Genomic DNA, 22263 nt, shown 5'->3' on the forward strand with positions numbered 1-22263 from the left:
CTTATTTACTTATTTTGATCTTTATTTTTTTTATTAGATCATTTTGGTTTTCAACCTTCAGAATTTAGTTGCATTGGTTTCTTTTGGATAGAAAAATTGACTAAACTGTTAAAATTTGGATGGAACTAATGTAACAGCTCACGTGGCAATCTATGTATGCTTCATTGTCAACATGGATAATTTTTCTTAAAATTTTAAGATTTTTTATTAATTTTAAAAATTTAAAAATTATACATTCAATTAATTATTTTGTTTAAGAGAACAATTTTATTAAATTTTAAAGGTTGACGACCAAAATAGTAAAAATAAGAATAAAGATTAAAGTGACAAAATAAATAAACGAGAATAGCTAAATTTATCATTATGAGAAAAATAAAAAATAAAAATCCAATCACTTGCTTTATGCTATGCTAACCCTAACTTTAGGATTCCAAGCTCCTTTATTCTCCATGCTTCCTTGTTATTAATGGCTTTCCTTTATGCTTTTAGTTTTCAAAGTTCTAAATATACCCATTAAAACCAAAGCATATTCAAATTATATAGCATCATATATCCATTTTTTTTACTATACATTCATCTTCATAACCATGATAATACGTACAGCAATGAGATTCAAGATTTATGCACAATCACTAACTGTGAAATTTGGAAAATGTGATGTTTTTGAGGGTTCTTTTGGCTAAGAATTTTAAAAAGTACTAACATAACAAGGAACACAACCTACTATCCTCTTTCTGCATTATCCCATTTTTTTTCTCCCTAAAATACCTCCGTTCAACACCTATATCCGATAGGTATACGGACATTATATAGAGATATGATCCTTCATATATATGAAAAAAACTTTTACAAAGAAAATTGAATACGGTTAGACAAGTATTATCCGGAGTCTGGAAAACATAGTCTTTGTCACCATTGAAGTCTCTTGCCAGTGAAAACTACCGTCACACTATTGAACTGCTGGCTCCTGTTGAGTAGTCGCGGAAGGTCCCGGTGCTGTTATACTGTAATGTATGGTAAGAGGTTGGTCCTGTTGAGGAGTCATGGAAGGTCCTGATGCTGCTACACTGTAATGCATGGCCTGAGGTTGTTCCTGTTGAGGAATTGCCGAAGGTCCCGGTGCTGCTATACTGTAATGTATGGTCAGAGGTTGCTCTGGTTGAGGAGCCGTGGAAGGTCCCGGAGCTACGCTGTAGTGTATGGACTGAGGTTGCTCTTGTTGGTGAGTCACTGAAGGTCCCGCTGCTATACTGTAATGTATGGACCGAGGTCGTGTTGCCTGTATCATTACTGCAACATCAGCCGCTGTGATAGCTGCAGCTTCCTGGTTTGATTGGAGAAAAGAAAATATACAAGACTAATTACCAGAACCAAAGATTTCAAGTAGTAAGAAAAATTGAGCTGTAATTTTTTTCAAGAGAGTCGGAGCTATTACCTGTCGCTGCCTACGGCGCTGCAATATGCTGATAGCCCAGGCCACAATGTAACAGGGGAGAAGAAAACCGGCAGCTCGGAGCAGGAAAAGCTAGAAGAATTAAAAAAGTTAGAATCAAAACAATTTTAAAAAAAATGTGAATTACGAAAAGGTTAATGCAAATTCCAGCTATGCTTACAGAGATAAAACGAGATAAATCATCGTCCTCTTCTCCACTCGTTAGGTACAAAGCATGCCTCAAGAATAGAAGAGCCATTAGCTGCAAATAAACAAATAAAATAAGATTTAAAAACATAGGACATCCAATGAACTGGTTTATTTTCATAGAGGAAACAAAAAGCTTACAGTTAAGGCAGCAGCACGGAAAAATTCAGTTCCACTAGAATCAGGCTCAGCATATTCATCATAGCCTTGCTCCAAAATATGGCGTTCTGCTGCCACAGCTAAAATCCGTTGGTCGTGTAAACCCAAAGGGGCACCAGCGACCGTCCACTCACTGTGTAAAGAAAGGGGGGAATAAGAGGTCAGAGGTGATTAGCATACAATAGTAATCCATCCCTACGGATCACTGAACAGGTTCCGACATATATAGATCCTCACAAACAGGAAAGACAAAGCAAGCAAAGTTTGAGCGACACCGATCTTCATCATGTCTATTTTTAGGTAAGTGCATGATTGTAAATACTGGCCTGATATCAATTGTAGCAACCTCTGGCTGAGGGGGAGGTGGTGGCACAGTATATCCTGGTTGATAAGGCTGCAAATCAAATATTTTTTGCAGGAAAAAGTTAAGAGGCCCCATATTTCAACTCAAGCTAAACTATTTCAATTAGTGAGATAAAATTGAAAACAAAGATATACTACAAGGACAACAAACATCACGGAGTAACGTCTACTAACAAAGTATTACAAAATGCATACCTGATGACATATCTCACACGTTATGTCTCCTTTCTCGTTGCACCAACGTTGAACACATTTCCTGTGAGCAAACTGGATAATAACAAATTTGTCAGCCAAAACCATTACTCCGTAAAAACTCACTATTAAGTCTTAAATTTTTAGAAACAATGGATACCTTCAAACTGCCACTGCAAGAACAAGGTGTCTCCAAATTGTTAATGTTGTCCTCGTCCTGGCAGATACGGCATTCAACCGTCTGGATGAGTGGTTCTTCTTCGTCACACGAACCGTGTTCCTCCACTTCCTCAACATCAATAGCACAAACATGTGGCTCAGCAACTACAGAAGAACCTTCACCCGAAGGTCCCGCAACCTCGGGTTCATTCACTGATTTCAAACTTTCGGGTTTCGTAAGGCGGTCCACGCATACAACAAGATGATCACTCATTTTGCTTATCTGAAAGGAAAGGTTTTCAAAAGTTATAACATACTGATATACAACATTGCAGAAAAAAAAATCCCTATGAAAATCATAATAACATATGAGACTGAAACTGCAAAACATACTTCAAAAACTAACATACAACAAATCAACTCTTTTTTATAGTTACTAAAATCACTCCATATAAACATCAGGTGCTTTAAAATTCCATAGTAATTCTCTATTTTAATAATTATTATTTATTTTCATGTATAATTCAAAGCTTCTCTCCTTTTTTTTTCTCTTAATTTTCCACCGAAAGAAAAACCCCCAATTCATTTCATTACTTTTCAGAACAATCAAACAACCAAACAAAATTCCCAAAATTAAAAGAGAATTTTTTTAAAAAAGAGAGAGAGAAGAAAATACCACAATCATGATGAAGAACTGAACAAACCCATTAATTGAAAAGAATCAAAACATAATAAAATAAAAAGATTTTACCTAAAAGATGGAACTTTTTTTTTCTGGTGGGAGAGTCGAAATATTCTTATCAGAAGATTTTCCTTCGTAAATCAATGAGTTCCTTTGCTTGGAAATTAATCAAATCGATATAAATTGAAGACCTTTCTATTTTCTTTTTTTTTTCTTCTCCTTATATATATAATTTAAGTATAATTTAGTAAAATTAAACTAAAAAAAACCAATAAAAAAGTTTAGTATTTTACTAGTAGGGCTCTGTTTTAAATGAAGCTTTGGAGTTTTAGGGTCTGTTTTTTTGGTTAACGGACGTCAATGGTTACGATTTAAATTCCATTTTTGTCCCTTCCACTAAATTTCGGACAAAGATATGATCCGCAAAAACATGAAAAATTATTTTTTTGCGAAAATAAAATTATTTAACTAGATAACACATTGGAGAAATATATTAAATTTGTGTTTTTTTAATAAATCATTTAAATTTCGTGAAAACCGACAATAATTGTTTTTATTGTTATAATATTAATTTTTAAATTTTGTTAGTATAACCATCTCGACATACTTTTTAAACTCTGTTATTACCAATTTTTTATGTTTAAATCCGTTTTTTTAATAAAATAGAAAAAAAATCTATGTATAAAAAAAAAACAAACGTTAATATTTGTTATTTTTTTGCCTTCAAATTCTTCTGTTTTTTTTTTGTTAATTTGATTGATGATTGCACCAAATGAATATAATAAAAATGTTTGATGAAGAAATCATGTGAAGGTTGATGGAAAATAGAGCATGGATTGACTTCAGGGATCGCGGTCATTACGGCTAGGGGCCTTGCCCCATGAATTTTTTAAAATCTTCATTAGACTTTTAAAAATTTTAATTAGGTCCCTCAACATTTTTGAAATTCTCATTATACCTCTAAAATATTTTAAAGTTCTAATTAAACTTATCAAAATTTATAAAATTTCTCACTAAATCTTAAACAATTTTATAATTTAGCTAGACTCTTAAATTTAATATGAGTATCCAATATTGGTTGTCTTGTAATTTAATCACGATAAATTGATTATTTAAAAAAATTATAATTAAAGAGATCCAAATAGCTAAAAGATATTTTATTGGATGTCCTTGAAGTCGCAAAAGAAAATATTTTAGATATCCAGTATATTAAAAATTAAATTGTTGTAGATATCGAGAATATATTTATTAAATTTTTTACTAGAAAATAAGATAGATTGTCGATAAAGTATTAACTCGATTAATATAGGCATTGTTGTTAATATAGGAAGATGTAGATTTCAGTATGTTGAATCGCATTATCATCCTATTTATGAGTTGGACAGATGTTATAGGTAATTCTAAACATTGTATTAAAAAGAGCATATATGATCAAAATCTATAATGAGATTAATAAAAAAAATTAACCGACTTTTTTCTTCTTAATTGTAAAATATCTATGCAGCCCACAAACACCTAGAGCTTTAGCAAGTTTTCAAAAGAGAAGGCGTTGGAAGCTCTTAAGCTAGAATTAAAGGCCAGCATCGAGAAGGGAATTGCATTCGTGCAGAAGCAACCAGTTACCGCTTAAAAATCTAAGTTTTAGACGTACCAAAACTTGCCCCCTCTCGAGAGAGCCAGGTCTGCACCAGTAGTTTCAATTTTGCAGAATCAAAGTTTTTTCGGTTTCTTTTTCCAATTACATCACAGAATACCAAATTTAGAAGGGCATTTCGATGTTGTAGACGAGAAAAACATAAACATTTCTGAATCAGAACTTTAGACAATCTCAAATAAATGCTACATTTCAACTTTCTTTTAATCTTTGGCAACATCCTTAAACCGCAATACATTACAAAGTCTAAAGCAGCAAAACAAAAGCAACAATACAAGATGGCATTAGCGGCTCACCGCCTCTTTCCACGGCCTTGACCACTACCTTTTCCACCACGACTGCCATTGGATGCCTTCTTTGTATCAGGTTGCTTCATCTCATCCGACAGGGGAAGTATATGATCGACACACTTCCGAAAGCTAAAATCATCGAAGGTATCGTCGTCCTTGATGACAAAGAAACATTTACTTTTCCACACCAGATGGATTCGAACTTGGAAGCCTTTGATCCCTTTACCAATCTTCTTATCAGGCTCTTCGTGAACTTTTTTAAGCAATTCAAGCAGCACCATGTGTTCGTACTGTAAAATATAAGGTGAATTATGAACCAGAGCTAAAAATTCCCAATAAGCAATGATCGTCTAATGGACAATAAGTTTAGACATTATAATTACCTTATTAAGGTTGAGATGAGTAGCCCAACAATGAAGCTGTTAAATATGACTCCTATTTCAGTCAAATTTGAGAAATAATCTTCTAGTTAAACTCTGTTTATTTGTTTCAATCAAACACTGATTAGTTTAGATTATTTTATTATTATTTGACGTATGAATTTAGCCTATAAATAGACTTTTTTACAACCTTAAAAAATATCCATTAGATATTAGAACTTATAACACATTTAGAGAATTTTGTGTTTACGTTTTGAAAGTTTTTTATTTTCGGGGTTTAGTTTTTATCTCCATCTTTTTGTACTCTTCATTTCTTTTGCCATTATAGTAAAATTATCTTTGCCCGTGGTTTTTTATCCTCTTTGGAGAAGTTTTTTCACGTTAAATTTGTGTGTTCATTTCTCAATTTATTTCGCTATTTTGGTTAAATTTCATAAATCAGCCCATTTAGATATGGCAGCAACAAGGTTTGAAATTGAGAAATTCGATGGTGAGACAAATTTCAATCTGTGGCAAGTTCGGATGATGGCAATTCTAGTTTAATCCGGTTTGAAAAAGGTTGTTACTGGGAAAAAGCTTGAGAATCTAAATAAAACAGAATGAGAAGAGCTTGATGAAAAGGCTTTGTCTGCAATCCAGTTGTGCCTCGCGAATACGGTATTGTAGGAGGTATTGATGGAGAATACCTCATCTGCCTTATAGAAAAGGTTAGAAACTCTTTATGCAACTAAGTCTCTGGCTAACCGTTTAGTGTTGATACAACGTCTATTTACGTTTTGCATGAACGAATGTGAGCTTCTTAGAGATCACATCAGTCAATTTATTACTTTTTAAAATAATTTAAAGAACGTTGAGGTTCATATTGATGATGAAGATCAAGCTATGCTATTATTGTGCTCCTTACCCCCTTCATACAAGTCTTTCAGGGAGACCCTGATTTATGGCAGAGACAAACTCTCGTTCAAAGATGTGAAGGGTCATTTGGAGACAAACTCGACAATGAGCTTCATTTGGATAACAAGACAGATAGACAAGCTTCTGTTTTGGTAGCATCAAAGAAACGAGACAAAATGTGTCGCTATTGTAAAAAGTTAGGTCATGTCAAAGCAGATTGTTATAAAATGCGAAATAAAAGAGCTGTTGAGAGTAACGAGGACGATGTAGCTGATGCTAATTTGGCTGATGAAAGCGGTGATGACTTCTTGTTAGTGTCAATGAGAGATAACTCCAAGCTCATGTCTGAGTGGATCCTAGATTCGAGATGTTCTTTCTACATCTGTCCCAATAGAGAATGGTTCTTCACATACAATTCGGTTGAAGGTGGAATTGTGCGCATGGGAAACAATTCATCTAGTACGGTAATTGGTATTGGTACTGTTAAAATTAGGATACACGATGGGACGATTAGGACACTCTCAGATGTCAAGTATGTACCTGATTTACGAAAGAATCTCATCTCCTTGAGTATTTTAGACTTGAAAGGATGCAGAATCAACATCGAATTGAGCGACATTAAAGTATCTCGTGGAGCTCTCGTTTTGTTAAAAGGTAAAAGAACTGGAAGTCTTTATATTCTGGAAGGTTCTACAGTGACTGGTGAAATCGGACGTTCCTCGTCCGTTACAGAGTCTAAGTCAACTCGTTTGGAGCGGAGACAACTTGGTTATAGGAGGGAAAAATGTATGACCATTTCGTTGAAGAGAGGTTCTCTTTTGGACGCAGGTTTTAAAAAGTTAGGGTACTGTGTTCATGAAAATCAGACCCAGGTTAGTTTTAATTTGGCAGTGTACAAGTCGAAGGCTAGAAGTCTTCTAGTTCCTAAGCACATATTCGACTTAGTTAATTCCCTGCATAGTTCAAGATAGGCTCATAGCGTGCTTTGGTAAAGATGGTGTTGTAGAAATATGAGTCAAGGTGGAGATTTGTCAAGTATGACTCCTATTTCAGTCAAATTTGAGAAATAATCCTCTAGTTAAACTCTGTTTATTTGTTTCAATCAAACACTGCTTAGTTTAGATTATTTTATTATTTGACATATGAATTTAGCCTATAAATAGACTTTTTTACAACCTTAAAAAAAACACTCATTAGATATTAGAGCTCATAACACATTTAGAGAATTTTGTTTTTACGTTTTGAAAGCTTTTTATTTTCGGGGTTTAGTTTTTATCTCCATCTTTTTGTACTCTTCATTTCTTTTGCCATTATAGTAAAATTATCTTTGCCCGTGGTTTTTTATCCTCTTTGGAGGAGTTTTTTCACGTTAAATTTGTGTGTTCATTTCTCAATTTATTCTACTATTTTTGTTACTTGTTGCTTAATCGGGTCGATCTCTAACAGAAGCAAATTGTAAAAGTAATCAAACATCTCCACGGACGACCCGAATTCCTTCGGGCCAAGCCGAACCCGACTCAAAACTGAGGGCACTGAGTTTTTCTCGATGATTTCATCGTCGACGGACGACTCCGCCTTCTGTTTCTTGGATACCTCGTCGCTTTCTCCGCCGTCTTCTTCTCTCTGGCACTTCGATTTCGAGCCGCCGTTGTAGGCCAACCCAGCGTCAACGCTGTCATCGAAAATCGGGGAGGGCGGGACTTGGGTTTCGGGATTCATGTCTTCGGTTGGTGGATTGGTCTCGACAGGCTCCGCCGATACCTCTTTCTCTGCCATTGCAAAAGCTAAAACCCTAAGGTTTTTGTTCTTGATTTTCTGGTTTTCGGAGTAAAAGGAATTAATCTAGGCTTTTTACTTGAAAAAATACTGTTAATTATTTTAAAACTAATTGCTTGAAGCACAAATAAGAAATATATGGGGGAGCACTGAGCAGGCCCAGGTCCCTTTTAATGGCAATTATTATTTTAACCACTGCCAAAAATAAATTATTTGGTCTACAGGCTTCCAACCTGCGACCTTCTTTAAACTTCCGGATATTAAAAAAAATGATAATATTTTAATTTTAGCTCCTCTAAAATTTTAACGATTTAAATTTAAATTTGATTAAAACTTGGGGCTGATTCTACAAAACTCGGGGCTGCACAGGTGATTGAAGCAAAGGTAACTTGGGAGACTGAACTCTAGAAGAAAAAACAAATCTTTATTGAATAACTTCTCTAAAACAGAGGTAGTCCACATGGAGAGGACCAATCTCTTGAAGAACAAATGCAAAAAATGAAAACATAGCTGGACCTAACACAATCTGAAGATAAGCAACCACTTACCGCTTAAAAATCTAAGTTTTAGACGTACCAAAACTTGCCCCCTCTCGAGAGAGCCAGGTCTGCACCAGTAGTTTCAATTTTGCAGAATCAAAGTTTTTTCGGTTTCTTTTTCCAATTACATCACAGAATACCAAATTTAGAAGGGCACTTCGATGTTGTAGACGAGAAAAACATAAACATTTCTGAATCAGAACTTTAGACAATCTCAAATAAATGCTACATTTCAACTTTCTTTTAATCTTTGGCAACATCCTTAAACCGCAATACATTACAAAGTCTAAAGCAGCAAAACAAAAGCAACAATACAAGATGGCATTAGCGGCTCACCGCCTCTTTCTACGGCCTTGACCACTACCTTTTCCACCACGACTGCCATTGGATGCCTTCTTTGTATCAGGTTGCTTCATCTCATCCAACAGGGGAAGTATATGATTGACACACTTCCGAAAGCTAAAATCATCGAAGGTATCGTCGTCCTTGATGACAAAGAAACATTTACTTTTCCACACCAGATGGATTCGAACTTGGAAGCCTTTGATCCCTTTACCAATCTTCTTATCAGGCTCTTCGTGAACTTTTTTAAGCAATTCAAGCAGCACCATGTGTTCGTACTGTAAAATATAAGGTGAATTATGAACCAGAGCTAAAAATTCATTTTTTAGCCCATTTAGATATGGCAGCAACAAGGTTTGAAATTGAGAAATTCGATGGTGAGACAAATTTCAATCTGTGGCAAGTTCGGATGATGGCAATTCTAGTTTAATCCGGTTTGAAAAAGGTTGTTACTGGGAAAAAAGCTTGAGAATCTAAATAAAACAGAATGGGAAGAGCTTGATGAAAAGGCTTTGTCTGCAATCCAGTTGTGCCTCGCGAATACGGTATTGTAGGAGGTATTGATGGAGAATACCTCATCTGCCTTATAGAAAAGGTTAGAAACTCTTTATGCAACTAAGTCTCTGGCTAACCGTTTAGTGTTGATACAACGTCTATTTACGTTTTGCATGAACGAATGTGAGCTTCTTAGAGATCACATCAGTCAATTTATTACTTTTTAAAATAATTTAAAGAACGTTGAGGTTCATATTGATGATGAAGATCAAGCTATGCTATTATTGTGCTCCTTACCCCCTTCATACAAGTCTTTCAGGGAGACCCTGATTTATGGCAGAGACAAACTCTCGTTCGAAGATGTGAAGGGTCATTTGGAGACAAACTCGACAATGAGCTTCATTTGGATAACAAGACAGATAGACAAGCTTCTGTTTTGGTAGCATCAAAGAAACGAGACAAAATGTGTCGCTATTGTAAAAAGTTAGGTCATGTCAAAGCAGATTGTTATAAAATGCGAAATAAAAGAGCTGTTGAGAGTAACGAGGACGATGTAGCTGATGCTAATTTGGCTGATGAAAGCGGTGATGACTTCTTGTTAGTGTCAATGAGAGATAACTCCAAGCTCATGTCTGAGTGGATCCTAGATTCGAGATGTTCTTTCCACATCTGTCCCAATAGAGAATGGTTCTTCACATACAATTCGGTTGAAGGTGGAATTGTGCGCATGGGAAACAATTCATCTAGTACGGTAATTGGTATTGGTACTGTTAAAATTAGGATACACGATGGGACGATTAGGACACTCTCAGATGTCAAGTATGTACCTGATTTACGAAAGAATCTCATCTCCTTGAGTATTTTAGACTTGAAAGGATGCAGAATCAACATCGAATTGAGCGACATTAAAGTATCTCGTGGAGCTCTCGTTTTGTTAAAAGGTAAAAGAACTGGAAGTCTTTATATTCTGGAAGGTTCTACAGTGACTGGTGAAATCGGACGTTCCTCGTCCGTTACAGAGTCTAAGTCAACTCGTTTGGAGCGGAGACAACTTGGTTATAGGAGGGAAAAATGTATGACCATTTCGTTGAAGAGAGGTTCTCTTTTGGACGCAGGTTTTAAAAAGTTAGGGTACTGTGTTCGTGAAAATCAGACCCAGGTTAGTTTTAATTTGGCAGTGTACAAGTCGAAGGCTAGAAGTCTTCTAGTTCCTAAGCACATATTCGACTTAGTTAATTCCCTGCATAGTTCAAGATAGGCTCATAGCGTGCTTTGGTAAAGATGGTGTTGTAGAAATATGAGTCAAGGTGGAGATTTGTCAAGTATGACTCCTATTTCAGTCAAATTTGAGAAATAATCCTCTAGTTAAACTCTGTTTATTTGTTTCAATCAAACACTGCTTAGTTTAGATTATTTTATTATTTGACATATGAATTTAGCCTATAAATAGACTCTTTTACAACCTTAAAAAAAACACTCATTAGATATTAGAGCTCATAACACATTTAGAGAATTTTGTTTTTACGTTTTGAGAGTTTTTTGTTTTCGGGGTTTAGTTTTTATCTCTATCTTTTTGTACTCTTTGTTTCTTTTGCCATTATAGTAAAATTATCTTTGCCTGTGGTTTTTTATCCTCTTTGGAGGAGTTTTTTCACGTTAAATTTGTGTGTTCATTTCTCAATTTATTCTACTATTTTTGTTACTTGTTGCTTAATCGGGTCGATCTCTAACAGAAGCAAATTGTAAAAGTAATCAAACATCTCCACGGACGACCCGAATTCCTTCGGGCCAAGCCGAACCCGACTCAAAACTGAGGGCACTGAGTTTTTCTCGATGATTTCATCGTCGACGGACGACTCTGCCTTCTGTTTCTTGGATACCTCGTCGCTTTCTCCGCCGTCTTCTTCTCTCTGGCACTTCGATTTCGAGCCGCCGTTGTAGGCCAACCCAGCGTCAACGCTGTCATCGAAAATCGGGGAGGGCGGGACTTGGGTTTCGGGATTCATGTCTTCGGTTGGTGGATTGGTCTCGACAGGCTCCGCCGATACCTCTTTCTCTGCCATTGCAAAAGCTAAAACCCTAAGGTTTTTGTTCTTGATTTTCTGGTTTTCGGAGTAAAAGGAATTAATCTAGGCTTTTTACTTGAAAAAATACTGTTAATTATTTTAAAACTAATTGCTTGAAGCACAAATAAGAAATATATGGGGGAGCACTGAGCAGGCCCAGGTCCCTTTTAATGGCAACTATTATTTTAACCACTGCCAAAAATAAATTATTTGGTCTACAGGCTTCCAACCTGCGACCTTCTTTAAACTTCCGGATATTAAAAAAAATGATAATATTTTAATTTTAGCTCCTCTAAAATTTTAACGATTTAAATTTAAATTTGATTAAAACTTGGGGCTGATTCTACAAAACTCGGGGCTGCACAGGTGATTGAAGCAAAGGTAACTTGGGAGACTGAACTCTAGAAGAAAAAACAAATCTTTATTGAATAACTTCTCTAAAACAGAGGTAGTCCACATGGAGAGGACCAATCTCTTGAAGAACAAATGCAAAAAATGAAAACATAGCTGGACCTAATACCCTATTTATAGCTTTAAGAATCAATCATTTGCAGTACAACACAATCTGAAGATAAGCAAATAAAGTAGGTGTGTATAGGTGGTAACATATCAATAGGCCGTGGACAAGGTGGCAGACCCTGCACCTGCCTTTGCCTCCACAGCCTCTGTCCCGCCATTTTGGATCCAGACAATTAGTTGCTCCAGTTCTTCATCAGTAAAGCTAACAGTGGGTTCCGTCTTTGACAGCAATGGTAAAATGGTGATACCAGCATGTCCCCCTACAACCAGAACGCCCACATCAATGAGCTTGAGGTTTTTCTCCTGAGCAACTCCCTTGACATTCACTATATATATCGTAGAGGTTCAGTGCTGAAACTAGCAGGGACATCTTGATTACAAGTGCCCAAAAGAAAATTGAATAGGCCCATATTAGACACATTATCTGGAGTCCGCATTCACCACCGAAGCCTCTTGCCAGTGAAAATGACTGTCACACTATTGAAGTGATGCCTTCTGTTGAGGAGTTGTGGAAGGTCCCGGTGCTGCTATACTGTAATGTATGGTAAGAGGCTGCTCCTGTTGAGGAGTCGCAGAAGGTCCTGGTGCTAAACTGTAATGTATGGCCTGAGGTTGCTCCTGTTGAGGAGTAGCCGAAGGTGCTGGTGCTGCTATACTGTAATGTATGGTATGAGGTTGCTCTGGTTGAGTCATGGAAAGTCCCGATGCTACACTGTAATGTATAGCCTGAGGTCCCTCCTGTTGAAGAGTTGCTGAAGGTCCCGCTGCTATACTGTAATGTACAGCCCGAGGTCGTGTTCCCTGTATCATCACTGCAACATCAGCTGCTGCGATAGCTGCAGCTTCCTGGTTTGGTTGGAGAAAAGAAAATGTATAAGACTAATTATCAAAACCAAAGTTCTCAAGTAATATTGAAAAGCAGATACAAATCTACATTTTCAGTATTCTTCTTCTGTTATCTTGATCAACCTAGACATGATTAAGTAAAACCGAGCTGTTATTTTTTCAAGAAAGTCAGAGCTATTACCTGCCGCTGCCCACGGTGCTTAAATATGCTGATAGCCCAGGCCACAATGTAACAGGGGAGAAGAAAGCTGGCAGCTCGAAGCAGGAGAAGCTAGATAGCATAGAAAAATTAGAATCAAACAATTACCAAAAAAAAAAGAAAAAAAGAAATAGAAAAGGATTAATAAAAATTCCAGCTATGCTTACAGAGATAAATCGAGATAAATCATCATCCTCTTCTCCACTGGTTAGATACAAAGCATGCCTCAAGGAAAGAAGAGCCATTAGCTGCAAATAAACAGATAAAATAAGATCTAAAAACATAGGACATCCAATGAACTGGTTTATTTTCATAGAGGAAACAAAAAGCTTACGGTTAAGGCAGCAGCACGGAAAAATTCAGTTCCACTAGAATCGGGCTCGGCATATTCATCATAGCCATGATCCAAAATACGGTGTTCTGCTGCTACTGCTAAAATCCGTTGGTCGTGTAAACCCAAAGGAGCACCAGCGACCATCCACTCACTGTATAAAGAAAGGGGGGAATAAGAGGTCAGAGGTGATTAGCATACAATAGTAACCCATCTCTACGGATCACCGAACAGGTTCCGACATATATAGATCCTCACAAACAGGAAAGACAAAGCAAGCAAAGTTTGAGCAACACCAATCTTCATCGTGTCTATTTTTAGGTAAGTGCATGATAGTAAATACTGGCCTGATATCAATTGTAGCAACCTCTGGCCGAGGGGGAGGTGGTGGTGCAGTATATCCTGGTTGATAAGGCTGCAAATCAAATATTTTTGCAGGAAAAAGTTAAGTAAAGAGGCCCAATATTTCAACTGAAGCTAAACTATTTCAATTAGTGAGATAAAATCGAAAACACAGATATACTACAAGGACAACAAACATCAAGGTGTAACGTCTACTAACAAAGTATTACAAAATGCATACCTGATGACATATCTCACACGTTATGTCTCCTTTCTCGTTGCACCACCTTTGAACACATTTCCTATGAGCAAACTGGATAATAACAAATTTGTCAGCCAAAACCATTACACCGTAAAAAAATAGCCGATATCATGATTAAGTTGTTACACTATTAAGTCTCGAATTTTTCCCAAAACAAGGAATACCTTCAAACTGCCACTGCATGAGCAAGGTGTCTCCAAATTGTTAATGTTGTCTTCATCCTGGCAGATTCGGCATTCAACCGTTTGGATAAGCGGTTCTTCTTCATCACATGAACTGTGTTCTTCCACTTCTTCAACATCAATAGCACAAACATGTGGCTCAGCAACTATAAAAGAACCTTCACCCGAAGGTCCTGCAACCTCGGGTTCATTCACTGGTTTCAAACTTTCGGATTTCGTAAGGCGGTCAACACATACTACGAGATGATCACGCATTTTCTTTTATCTGAAAGGGAAGGTTTTCATAAGTTATAACATATTAACATACAACATTGCAGCAAAAATAAAATCCCCATTAAAATCATAATAACATGAGGCTGAAATTACAAAATATGCTTCAAAAACTAACATACAACAAATCAACTCTGTTTTTGTAGTTACTAAAATCACTCCATATGAAGATCCATAGTAACTCTCTCTTTTAACAATTATTCTTTATTTTCTTAATTCAAAGTCTTCTTTTCAAATTAAATTTCGAAAATTTATTCCTTCAGGCTATGCCACAAAAATATCCACCGGGAAAAAAAAACCCAAATTATTTCATTACTTTTCAGAACAATCAAACAACCAAACAAAATTCCCAAAATGAAAAGAGAACTTTAAAAAATAATAATAATAAAGAAGAAAATACCACAGTCATGATCAGAACTAAACAAACCTATTAATTAAAAAGAACTTACCTAAAAGATGAAACTTTTTTCCCTGGTGGGAGAGTCCGATTCGTAAGCCAATGAGTTCCTTTGCTTGGAAATTAATCAAATCGATATAAATTGAAGACCTTTCTTTTTTTTTTCCCCTTTTTAATATATTAAATTTAAATATAATTTAGTAAAATTAAACTAAAAAAACCAAATAAAAGAAAAGGTAAGTATTTTACTAGTAGGGCTCTGTTTTAAACGAAGCTTTGGAGTTTTAGGCTCTCTGTTTGTTTTTTTGTTAACGGACGTCAATGGTTATGAATTGAAATTCCATTTTTGTCCCTTTCACTAAATTTCGGACATAGATGTGATCCGTGAAAACATGAAAAATAAACATATTTTTTTGGGAAAAGAAAATTTCTTTTATGGTTTTTAATTTTTGTTGACGGATTTAACTACATAACACATTGGAGAGATATATAAAATTTGTTTTTTTTTTATATAAATCATCTAGATTTCGTGAAAACCGACAATTATTATTTTTATTGTTATAATATTAATTTTTTAATTATTTTTATATAAAACAAGCTTTAATTTTTTTCCCTTCTAGATCTTTGATTGCACCAAAATAAGATATGGATTAAAGGTTTCATTATTATCCTTCTATAAATTTGTTTTAGCACTATGCGACAATTATTTACTCGTAAATAACTACTATTAAAATGCACATTTAACGATCCTTTAATTTTAATTTTGATGAATTTTAAAAATAATTTATAAATCAATACATTTATTAAATAGAAAATGTTTGATGAAGAAACAATGTAAAAGTTGATGGAAAATACGAGCATGGATTGACTTTATAATAAAAAATTTCATTAAACTTTTAAAATTTTTAATTAGCTCCTTCAAATTTTATATAATCTTCAATTAGACTCCTCCTAATGTTTTTCCTTTTATAAATTCTCATCAAGTTTTAAAAATATTTTAAAGTTTTAATTACATCTATCAAAATTTATAAAATTTCTCATTAAATCTCACATAAGTTTTAGGAGTTTTAATTAAATCCTTTAAAACTTAAATCACATTATCCAACAGTGATTGTCTTGTAATTTAATTTAATTTATGATAAACTCATAATTTATTTTAAAATGACATCGTTGGAAGAGAAGTGAATAGTCCATGAAGGTCATGATTAAATAACTTTGCAGGATTTATTAATGTTGATTTGCCATGTTGTTTGCTGGGGAGGATTCGGTCAACGCTTACATGCATACCGGCATCAACACTGTGTGAAGATAGAAGCAAATATGTGTTTTGGGATGAGTATCATCCACCAGACAGTGCGAATGAACTCATCGCTGAAGAGCTTAAAAAAATTAGATTTAAATGTTGGTCAAAAAAATCGGTTTGTTGCTTGGTTTAACATCTTTGATGAGATTCTCTATTGTAATAAATGTTTTTGTTTAAAGCATGATTTTACCTTTAATCTATATCACTTTTTTCACATTGATATTTAAAGTTTTTTCTTGATAATTTTAGAGTCCCATATTTAAATATCATAGGATTTAATCTAAATTTATCTTGACAAATTAATTCTTTAACTATAACTATTAATATGATATTCAATACCAAATACCATTTTTTGAATGCAATACATGTGGGAGGAAAAGGAAGTCGATAACACAATACATTAATCATTAAAAATATGTTAAAAATACAATATTTTTCATTTAATTAAGGTGTTAAAAAATTTAAAATTAAAACATTAATAGTTTAGAGGAGCTAGAATTAAATTTATTTTTTTTCTAAATCCGAAAGTTAAAATATTCTCATCTAACCAATTAGAGAAAACCTTCATATATTAGTTTTTATACCAACAAAACAATTGAGTTTACTAGCTTAGTTGGTTGTAGCTTCATGCTATTAACATGAAGGTTGTAGGTTCAACTCTTGTAGGCCAAATAATTTATTTTTATTTTTATTTTTTATCTTTGGCGGGACAGAGGTTGTGGAGGCAAAGGTACGTGCACGGTCTGCCACATTGTCCACGGCCTATTGATACGTTACCACCTATACACACCTACTTTATTTGCTTATCTTCAGATTCTGTTGTGGTGCAAATAATTGATTCTTAAAGTTATAAATAGGGTATTAGGTCCAGCCATGTTTACATCTTTTGCTTTTGTTTTTCCAACTTATATGATGAGATTGGTCCTCTCCATGTGGACGACCTCTGTTAGAGAAGTTATTCAATAAAGATTTGTCTTTTCTTCTAGAGTTCGCAGTCTCCCAAGTTACCTTTGCTTCTATCACCTATGCAGCCCCAAGTTTTGTAGAATCATCCCTTCACGCTTTGGATAGAGATGGGGACATCTAGGAGTGCTATTTCGTGCAGTCCGATCAGACTGATCTTCCATTCTGGGTTGAAGCTTTGATTCCATCTGACCTCGTACGCTTATCCAAGTGCAAAGTACAAAGAGAAGGCTTTGGAAGCTCTTAAGCCAGAATTAAAGGCCAGCATCGAGAAGGAAATTGCATTCATGCAGAAGCAACCGGACCGGTTATCACTTAAAAACCCAAGTTTCTGACATATCAAAACTCTGCTCTCGAGAGATAGCTAGAGCTGCATCAATGGTTTCAGTTTAGCAGAATCGAAGTTTGTTCGATTTCTTTTTCCAATTACATCATAGAATACAAAATTTAGAAGGGCAGTTTGATGTTTATAGAATGTAGATGAAAAAAATATAAACATTTCTGAATTAAAACTTTTGACAATCTCAAATAAATGTTGCATTTTAACTTTCTTTTAATCCTTGCCAACATCTTTCAAACGCAATAAATAGCAAAACAAAACAAAACAGAAGCAGCAATACAAGATGTGTTAGCGGCTTAGTTTCTCCACTCACCACTAGGAATGTGCATTTTTTTTTTGTTTTAATCAAATTTAAATTTAAATCATTAATATTTTAAAGGAGCTAAAATATTAATGATTTAAATTTAAATATTACCAGCTAACTAATAAAACAAACCTTCATTTATTACTTTTTCTACAAATAGTTGGCTGGATCATTTTGCTACTACCACTAAGGTCGCAGGTTCGAAGCCTGTAGACCATATAACTTATTTTTGTCAGTGGTTAAAAAAATAATTACCATACATTACAGTATAGCAACACTGGGACCTTCCGCGACTCCTCAACGGGAGGCATCACTTCAATATTATGACAGTCGTTTTCACTGGCAAGAGGCTTCGGTGGTGAATACGGACTCCAAATAATGTGTCTAATATGGGCCAATTCAATTTTCTTTTAGGCACTTGTAATTAAGATGTCCCTGCTAGTTTTGGCACTGAACCTCTACGATATATATAGTGAAGGTCAAGGGAGTTGCTCAGGAGAAAAACCTCAAGCTCATTGATGTGGACGTTCCGGTTGTAGGGGGACATGCTGGTATAACCATTTTACCATTGCTGTCAAAGACGAAACCCACTGTTAGCTTTAATGATGAAGAACTGGAGCAACTAATTACTGTCTGGATCCAAAATGGTGGGACAGAGGCTGTGGAGGCAAAGGCAGGTGCAGGGTCTGCCACCTTGTCCACAACCTATTGATATGTTACCACCTATACCACCTACTTTATTTGCTTATCTTCAGATTTTGTTGTGCTGCAAATGATTGATTCTTAAAGCTATAAATAGGGTATTAGGTCAAGCTATGTTTTCATCTTTTGCATTTGTTTTTCCAGCTTGCATCAGGAGATTGGTCCTCTCCATGTGGACTACCTCTGTCAGAGAAGTTATTCAATAAAGATTTGTCTTTTCTTCTAGAGTTCAGTCTCTCAAGTTACCTTTGCTTCTATCACCGGTGCAGCCCCAAGTTTTAATCAAATTTAAATTTAAATCATTAAAATTTTAGAGGAGCTAAAATTAAAATATTATCATTTTTTTTAATATCCGGAAGTTTAAAGAAGGTCGCAGGTTGGAAGCCTGTAGACCAAATAATTTATTTTTGGCAGTGGTTAAAATAATAATTGCCATTAAAAGGGACCTGGGCCTGCTCAGTGCTCCCCCATATATTTCTTATTTGTGCTTCAAGCAATTAGTTTTAAAATAATTAACAGTATTTTTTCAAGTAAAAAAGCCTAGATTAATTCCTTTTATTCCGAAAACCAGAAAATCAAGAACAGAAACCTTAGGGTTTTAGCTTTTGCAATGGCAGAGAAAGAGGTATCGGCGGAGCCTGTCGAGACCAATCCACCAACCGAAGACATGAATCCCGAAACCCAAGTCCCGCCCTCCCCGATTTTCGATGACAGCGTCGACGCTGGGTTGGCCTACAACGGCGGCTCGAAATCGAAGCGCCAGAGAGAAGAAGACGGCGGAGAAAGCGACGAGGTATCCAAGAAACAGAAGGCGGAGTCGTCCGTCGACGATGAAATCATCGAGAAAAACTCAGTGCCCTCAGTTTCGAGTCGGGTCCGGCTTGGCCCGAAGGAATTCGGGTCGTCCGTGGAGATGTTTGATTATTTTTACAATTTGCTTCATTATTGGGCTACTCATCTCAACCTTAATAAGGTAATTATAAGACGATCATTGCTTCTTGGGAATTTTTAGCTCTGGTTCATAATTCACCTTATATTTTACAGTACGAACACATGGTGCTGCTTGAATTGCTTAAAAAAGGTCACGAAGAGCCTGATAAGAAGATTGGTAAAGGGATCAAAGGTTTCCAAGTTCGAATCCATCCGGTGTGGAAAAGTAAATGTTTCTTTGTCATCAAGGACGACGATACCTTCGATGATTTTAGCTTTCGGAAGTGTGTCGATCATATACTTCCCCTGCCGGATGAGATGAAACAACATGATACAAACAAGGCATCCAATGGCAGTCGCGGTGGAAAAGGCAGTGGTCGAGGCCGTGGAAAGAGGCGGTGAGCCGCCAATGCCATCTTGTATTTCTGCTTTTGTTTTGCTGCTTTAGACTGTGTCATGTATTGTGTTTTAAGGATGTTGCCAAAGATTAAAAGAAAGTTGAAATGTAGCCTTTATTTTAGATTTCAAAAGTTCTGATTCAGAAATGTTTATGTTTTTGTCGTTTACAACATCGATACGCCCTTCTAAATTTTGTATTCTGCTTTTGTTTTGCTGCTTTAGACTGTGTCATGTATTGTGTTTTAAGGATGTTGCCAAAGATTAAAAGAAAGTTGAAATGTAGCCTTTATTTTAGATTTCAAAAGTTCTGATTCAGAAATGTTTATGTTTTTGTCGTTTACAACATCGATACGCCCTTCTAAATTTTGTATTTCTGTGATGTAATTGGAAAAAGAAACCGAAAAAACTTCGATTCTGCAAAACTGAAACTACTGATGCAGGCCTGGCTCTCTCTCGAGAGGAGGCTTAGTTTTGGTATGTCGAAAACTTGGGTTTTTAAGCTGTAACTGGTTGCTTCTGCACGAATGCAATTCCCTTCTTGATGCTGGCCTTTAATTCTGGCTTAAGAGCTTCCAATGTCTTATCTTCGTACTCGGATAACCCTATGAGGTCAGATGGAATAAGTGCCTCAACCCCATTCCTTCCGAGCTTGATCCTAGATGCAAAGAATGGAAGATTGGTCAGATCGGATTGTACGAAAGAGCACTCGTAGACGTCTCCATCTCCATCCAAAGCGCGAAGGGATGATTCGACAAATCTCGCGGCTGCATAGGCCATGGACAGGGTGGCAGACCCTGCACCTGCTTTTGCCTCCACAACCTCTGTCCCGGCATTTTGAATTCTGACAGTTAGTTGCTCCACTTCTTCATCAGTAAATCTAACAGTGGGTTTCGTCTTTGACAGCAGCGGTAAAATGGTGATACCAGCGTGTCCCCCTATGACCGGAACATCCACATCGATGAGTTTGAGGTTTTTCTTCTGAGCAACGAATGTGTTAGCTCGAACAACATCCAATGTGGTAACACCAAAAAGCTTCTTCGGATTGTAAACACCCTTCTGCTTCAGAACTTCAGCAGCGATTGGTACCGTGGAGTTAACTGGATTGCTAATAATATGAATGAAGGCATCGGGACAGTTATCAGCAACAGCCTCAACCAAGGTCATCACAATGTTGGCGTTGATGTTGAAGAGGTCATCACGAGTCATACCAGGCTTTCGGGGAACTCCGGCAGGAATAACCACTACATTTGCACCTTTCAAACAATCTCCTAATTCCGAAGCACCGGTGAAATCCAGAACTTGAGAAGGAGTATTGCAGTGACTGAGATCAGCAGCAACTCCCTTCACATTCGCTATATCGTAGAGGTTCAGTGCCGAAACTAGCGGAGACATCTTGATTAGAAGTGCCAATGGCTGACCTATCCCTCCTGCAGCTCCAAGTATAGCCACCTTGTACGACGCCACCAGCTGTAAGCCAGAACGAGACCCCCGGTTTGCTTTCCGTGCTTTCAGCGCAAAAGAGCCTCTAAGAGCTGTACTGCTTTCCTTGCCGATGAAGGAGGATTCCGTCTCACAGTTCACAGATGTCACCTCCTTGAGGCCACTGAAACTCACAAGTGAATATCGGGAGCCAAACCTTACGGCCGAAGGCCTTGTTTGTGGCAGTGCATTCCCCTGGCTTCGGAACGACAAGAAGGTAGCTGTGGATGGTGCTGCCATCTCACACTGTAAAGGAGGGAGAAAGGTTTGTCAAAGGCTAGCCTAGCTAAAGGAACTAACAGAGCCTTCAAATCAAAGGCTGAAAAAATACTGAGATTCCATTGCCTTAGTAGCGTATATCTAGTTGACAACGAACTATTCAAACTAGACTAATTAAGCTTCTTCACCATTGGTTTGAGTTATATTCTTTCTATCAACAAATTCCTCGCAGTAATTTTCACAAACATGAAACAAACAATAATGTCAATAACATTAAACATCCACAAAGAAGAAAACGATACAATAAACAACTAGAAACAAGCAAAGCAATCAAAACCCAAAATCATAGTTTAGATGAACAAACAAAAACCCAGATTAACATTCGAACAAACAACAAAACCCATAGTTTAGATTTCAAGAATCTTATAACACCAAATGAAGATCGAAATGAACCTTTTTGAGATCTGAATATAGAGAAAGGTAGCTTAAAAAGTAAACAGAGCAATATATAAAGAACTGACCCTGTATTCTGCTGTTGATATTTATAGGAAGATATCAGCCAATAGAGATATTTTTGCAAAAGAAAAAAAACCAAAATTTTCAACCCCACCTGCTGCTTTTTGCAGCAATGTAATGTATTGTAATC

General features: G+C 36.1%; 6 protein-coding genes across 10 annotated transcripts; 1 reads left to right on the forward strand and 5 right to left on the reverse strand.

Annotated features, from left to right (window-relative positions):
* Nucleotides 1–639: 639 nt before the first annotated feature.
* Nucleotides 640–3530, reverse strand: LOC107912130 (uncharacterized). The gene is made up of 8 exons (XM_016840197.2): nt 3264–3530; nt 2514–2795; nt 2357–2428; nt 2125–2192; nt 1781–1931; nt 1614–1694; nt 1436–1525; nt 640–1324 (listed from the first exon to the last, which is right to left on the reverse strand). Exons 2-8 carry the CDS (start codon nt 2784–2786, stop codon nt 950–952), a joined length of 1110 nt encoding a protein of 369 aa, XP_016695686.2. The 5' UTR covers nt 2787–2795; nt 3264–3530; the 3' UTR covers nt 640–949.
* A 1610-nt stretch (nt 3531–5140) lies between these two features.
* On the reverse strand, nt 5141–8483 carry LOC107910915 (protein EMBRYO DEFECTIVE 514-like). The gene is made up of 2 exons (XM_016838836.2): nt 7829–8483; nt 5141–5428 (listed from the first exon to the last, which is right to left on the reverse strand). Exons 1-2 carry the CDS (start codon nt 8186–8188, stop codon nt 5141–5143), a joined length of 648 nt encoding a protein of 215 aa, XP_016694325.1. The 5' UTR covers nt 8189–8483.
* A 110-nt stretch (nt 8484–8593) lies between these two features.
* On the reverse strand, nt 8594–15231 carry LOC107912131 (uncharacterized). 3 transcript variants are annotated; one of them, XR_001688078.2, is made up of 9 exons: nt 15031–15211; nt 14294–14576; nt 14109–14180; nt 13873–13940; nt 13529–13679; nt 13362–13442; nt 13177–13266; nt 12144–12995; nt 8594–8704 (listed from the first exon to the last, which is right to left on the reverse strand). XR_001688078.2 is itself a non-coding variant. In XM_016840198.2 (8 exons), the coding sequence occupies exons 2-8, from the start codon at nt 14564–14566 to the stop codon at nt 12627–12629; spliced, it is 1104 nt and encodes a 367-aa protein (XP_016695687.1). In that variant the 5' UTR covers nt 14567–14576; nt 15031–15231; the 3' UTR covers nt 12033–12626. The 3 variants fall into 3 exon arrangements, 2 of the variants coding, with proteins under 2 accessions (XP_016695687.1, XP_040961440.1); XM_016840198.2 differs by lacking the exon at nt 8594–8704 and having other exon boundaries at nt 12033–12995; nt 15031–15231; XM_041105506.1 differs by lacking the exons at nt 8594–8704; nt 15031–15211 and adding an exon at nt 14704–14920 and having other exon boundaries at nt 12033–12995.
* LOC107910914 (protein EMBRYO DEFECTIVE 514-like) lies at nt 9060–11627 on the reverse strand. The gene is made up of 2 exons (XM_016838834.2): nt 11268–11627; nt 9060–9347 (listed from the first exon to the last, which is right to left on the reverse strand). Exons 1-2 carry the CDS (start codon nt 11625–11627, stop codon nt 9060–9062), a joined length of 648 nt encoding a protein of 215 aa, XP_016694323.1.
* Nucleotides 15232–18910: 3679 nt separating the features above from the next.
* Nucleotides 18911–20260, forward strand: LOC121202960 (protein EMBRYO DEFECTIVE 514). 2 transcript variants are annotated; one of them, XR_005920927.1, is made up of 3 exons: nt 18997–19563; nt 19635–20006; nt 20180–20260. XR_005920927.1 is itself a non-coding variant. In XM_041105507.1 (2 exons), the coding sequence occupies exons 1-2, from the start codon at nt 19201–19203 to the stop codon at nt 19920–19922; spliced, it is 651 nt and encodes a 216-aa protein (XP_040961441.1). In that variant the 5' UTR covers nt 18911–19200; the 3' UTR covers nt 19923–20201. The 2 variants fall into 2 exon arrangements, 1 of the variants encoding a protein (XP_040961441.1); XM_041105507.1 differs by having other exon boundaries at nt 18911–19563; nt 19635–20201.
* On the reverse strand, nt 20181–22263 carry LOC107912129 (malate dehydrogenase, chloroplastic). Of its 2 annotated transcripts, none has more exons than XM_016840194.2 (2): nt 22139–22263; nt 20181–21644 (listed from the first exon to the last, which is right to left on the reverse strand). In XM_016840194.2, the coding sequence occupies exon 2, from the start codon at nt 21636–21638 to the stop codon at nt 20415–20417; it is 1224 nt and encodes a 407-aa protein (XP_016695683.1). In that variant the 5' UTR covers nt 21639–21644; nt 22139–22263; the 3' UTR covers nt 20181–20414. The 2 variants fall into 2 exon arrangements, with proteins under 2 accessions (XP_016695683.1, XP_016695684.1); XM_016840195.2 differs by lacking the exon at nt 22139–22263 and adding an exon at nt 22071–22130.

This window comes from Gossypium hirsutum, chromosome D11 (assembly GCF_007990345.1).
Source record: "Gossypium hirsutum isolate 1008001.06 chromosome D11, Gossypium_hirsutum_v2.1, whole genome shotgun sequence".
Classification (NCBI taxonomy): Eukaryota; Viridiplantae; Streptophyta; class Magnoliopsida; order Malvales; family Malvaceae; genus Gossypium; species Gossypium hirsutum.

Excerpts from the sequence above, each read along its gene's own strand:
- LOC107912130 (XM_016840197.2), bottom strand. The coding sequence starts at position 2,786 with ATGAGTGATCATCTTGTTGTATGCGTGGACCGCCTTACGAAACCCGAA. Across the intron at positions 2,193-2,356 it reads CGTGTGAGATATGTCATCAG|CCTTATCAACCAGGATATAC; the intron begins GTATGCATTTTG and ends TTTGATTTGCAG. Across the intron at positions 1,932-2,124 it reads GTTGCTACAATTGATATCAG|TGAGTGGACGGTCGCTGGTG; the intron begins GCCAGTATTTAC and ends TTCTTTACACAG.
- LOC107910915 (XM_016838836.2), bottom strand. The coding sequence starts at position 8,188 with ATGGCAGAGAAAGAGGTATCGGCGGAGCCTGTCGAGACCAATCCACCA. Across the intron at positions 5,429-7,828 it reads TCGACCCGATTAAGCAACAA|TACGAACACATGGTGCTGCT; the intron begins GTAACAAAAATA and ends TATATTTTACAG.
- LOC107910914 (XM_016838834.2), bottom strand. The coding sequence starts at position 11,627 with ATGGCAGAGAAAGAGGTATCGGCGGAGCCTGTCGAGACCAATCCACCA. Across the intron at positions 9,348-11,267 it reads TCGACCCGATTAAGCAACAA|TACGAACACATGGTGCTGCT; the intron begins GTAACAAAAATA and ends TATATTTTACAG.
- LOC107912131 (XM_016840198.2), bottom strand. The coding sequence starts at position 14,566 with ATGCGTGATCATCTCGTAGTATGTGTTGACCGCCTTACGAAATCCGAA. Across the intron at positions 13,443-13,528 it reads TCCGTGCTGCTGCCTTAACC|CTAATGGCTCTTCTTTCCTT; the intron begins GTAAGCTTTTTG and ends GTTTATTTGCAG. Across the intron at positions 12,996-13,176 it reads AGCACCGTGGGCAGCGGCAG|GAAGCTGCAGCTATCGCAGC; the intron begins GTAATAGCTCTG and ends CAACCAAACCAG.
- LOC121202960 (XM_041105507.1), top strand. The coding sequence starts at position 19,201 with ATGGCAGAGAAAGAGGTATCGGCGGAGCCTGTCGAGACCAATCCACCA. Across the intron at positions 19,564-19,634 it reads CTCATCTCAACCTTAATAAG|TACGAACACATGGTGCTGCT; the intron begins GTAATTATAAGA and ends TATATTTTACAG.
- LOC107912129 (XM_016840194.2), bottom strand. The coding sequence starts at position 21,638 with ATGGCAGCACCATCCACAGCTACCTTCTTGTCGTTCCGAAGCCAGGGG.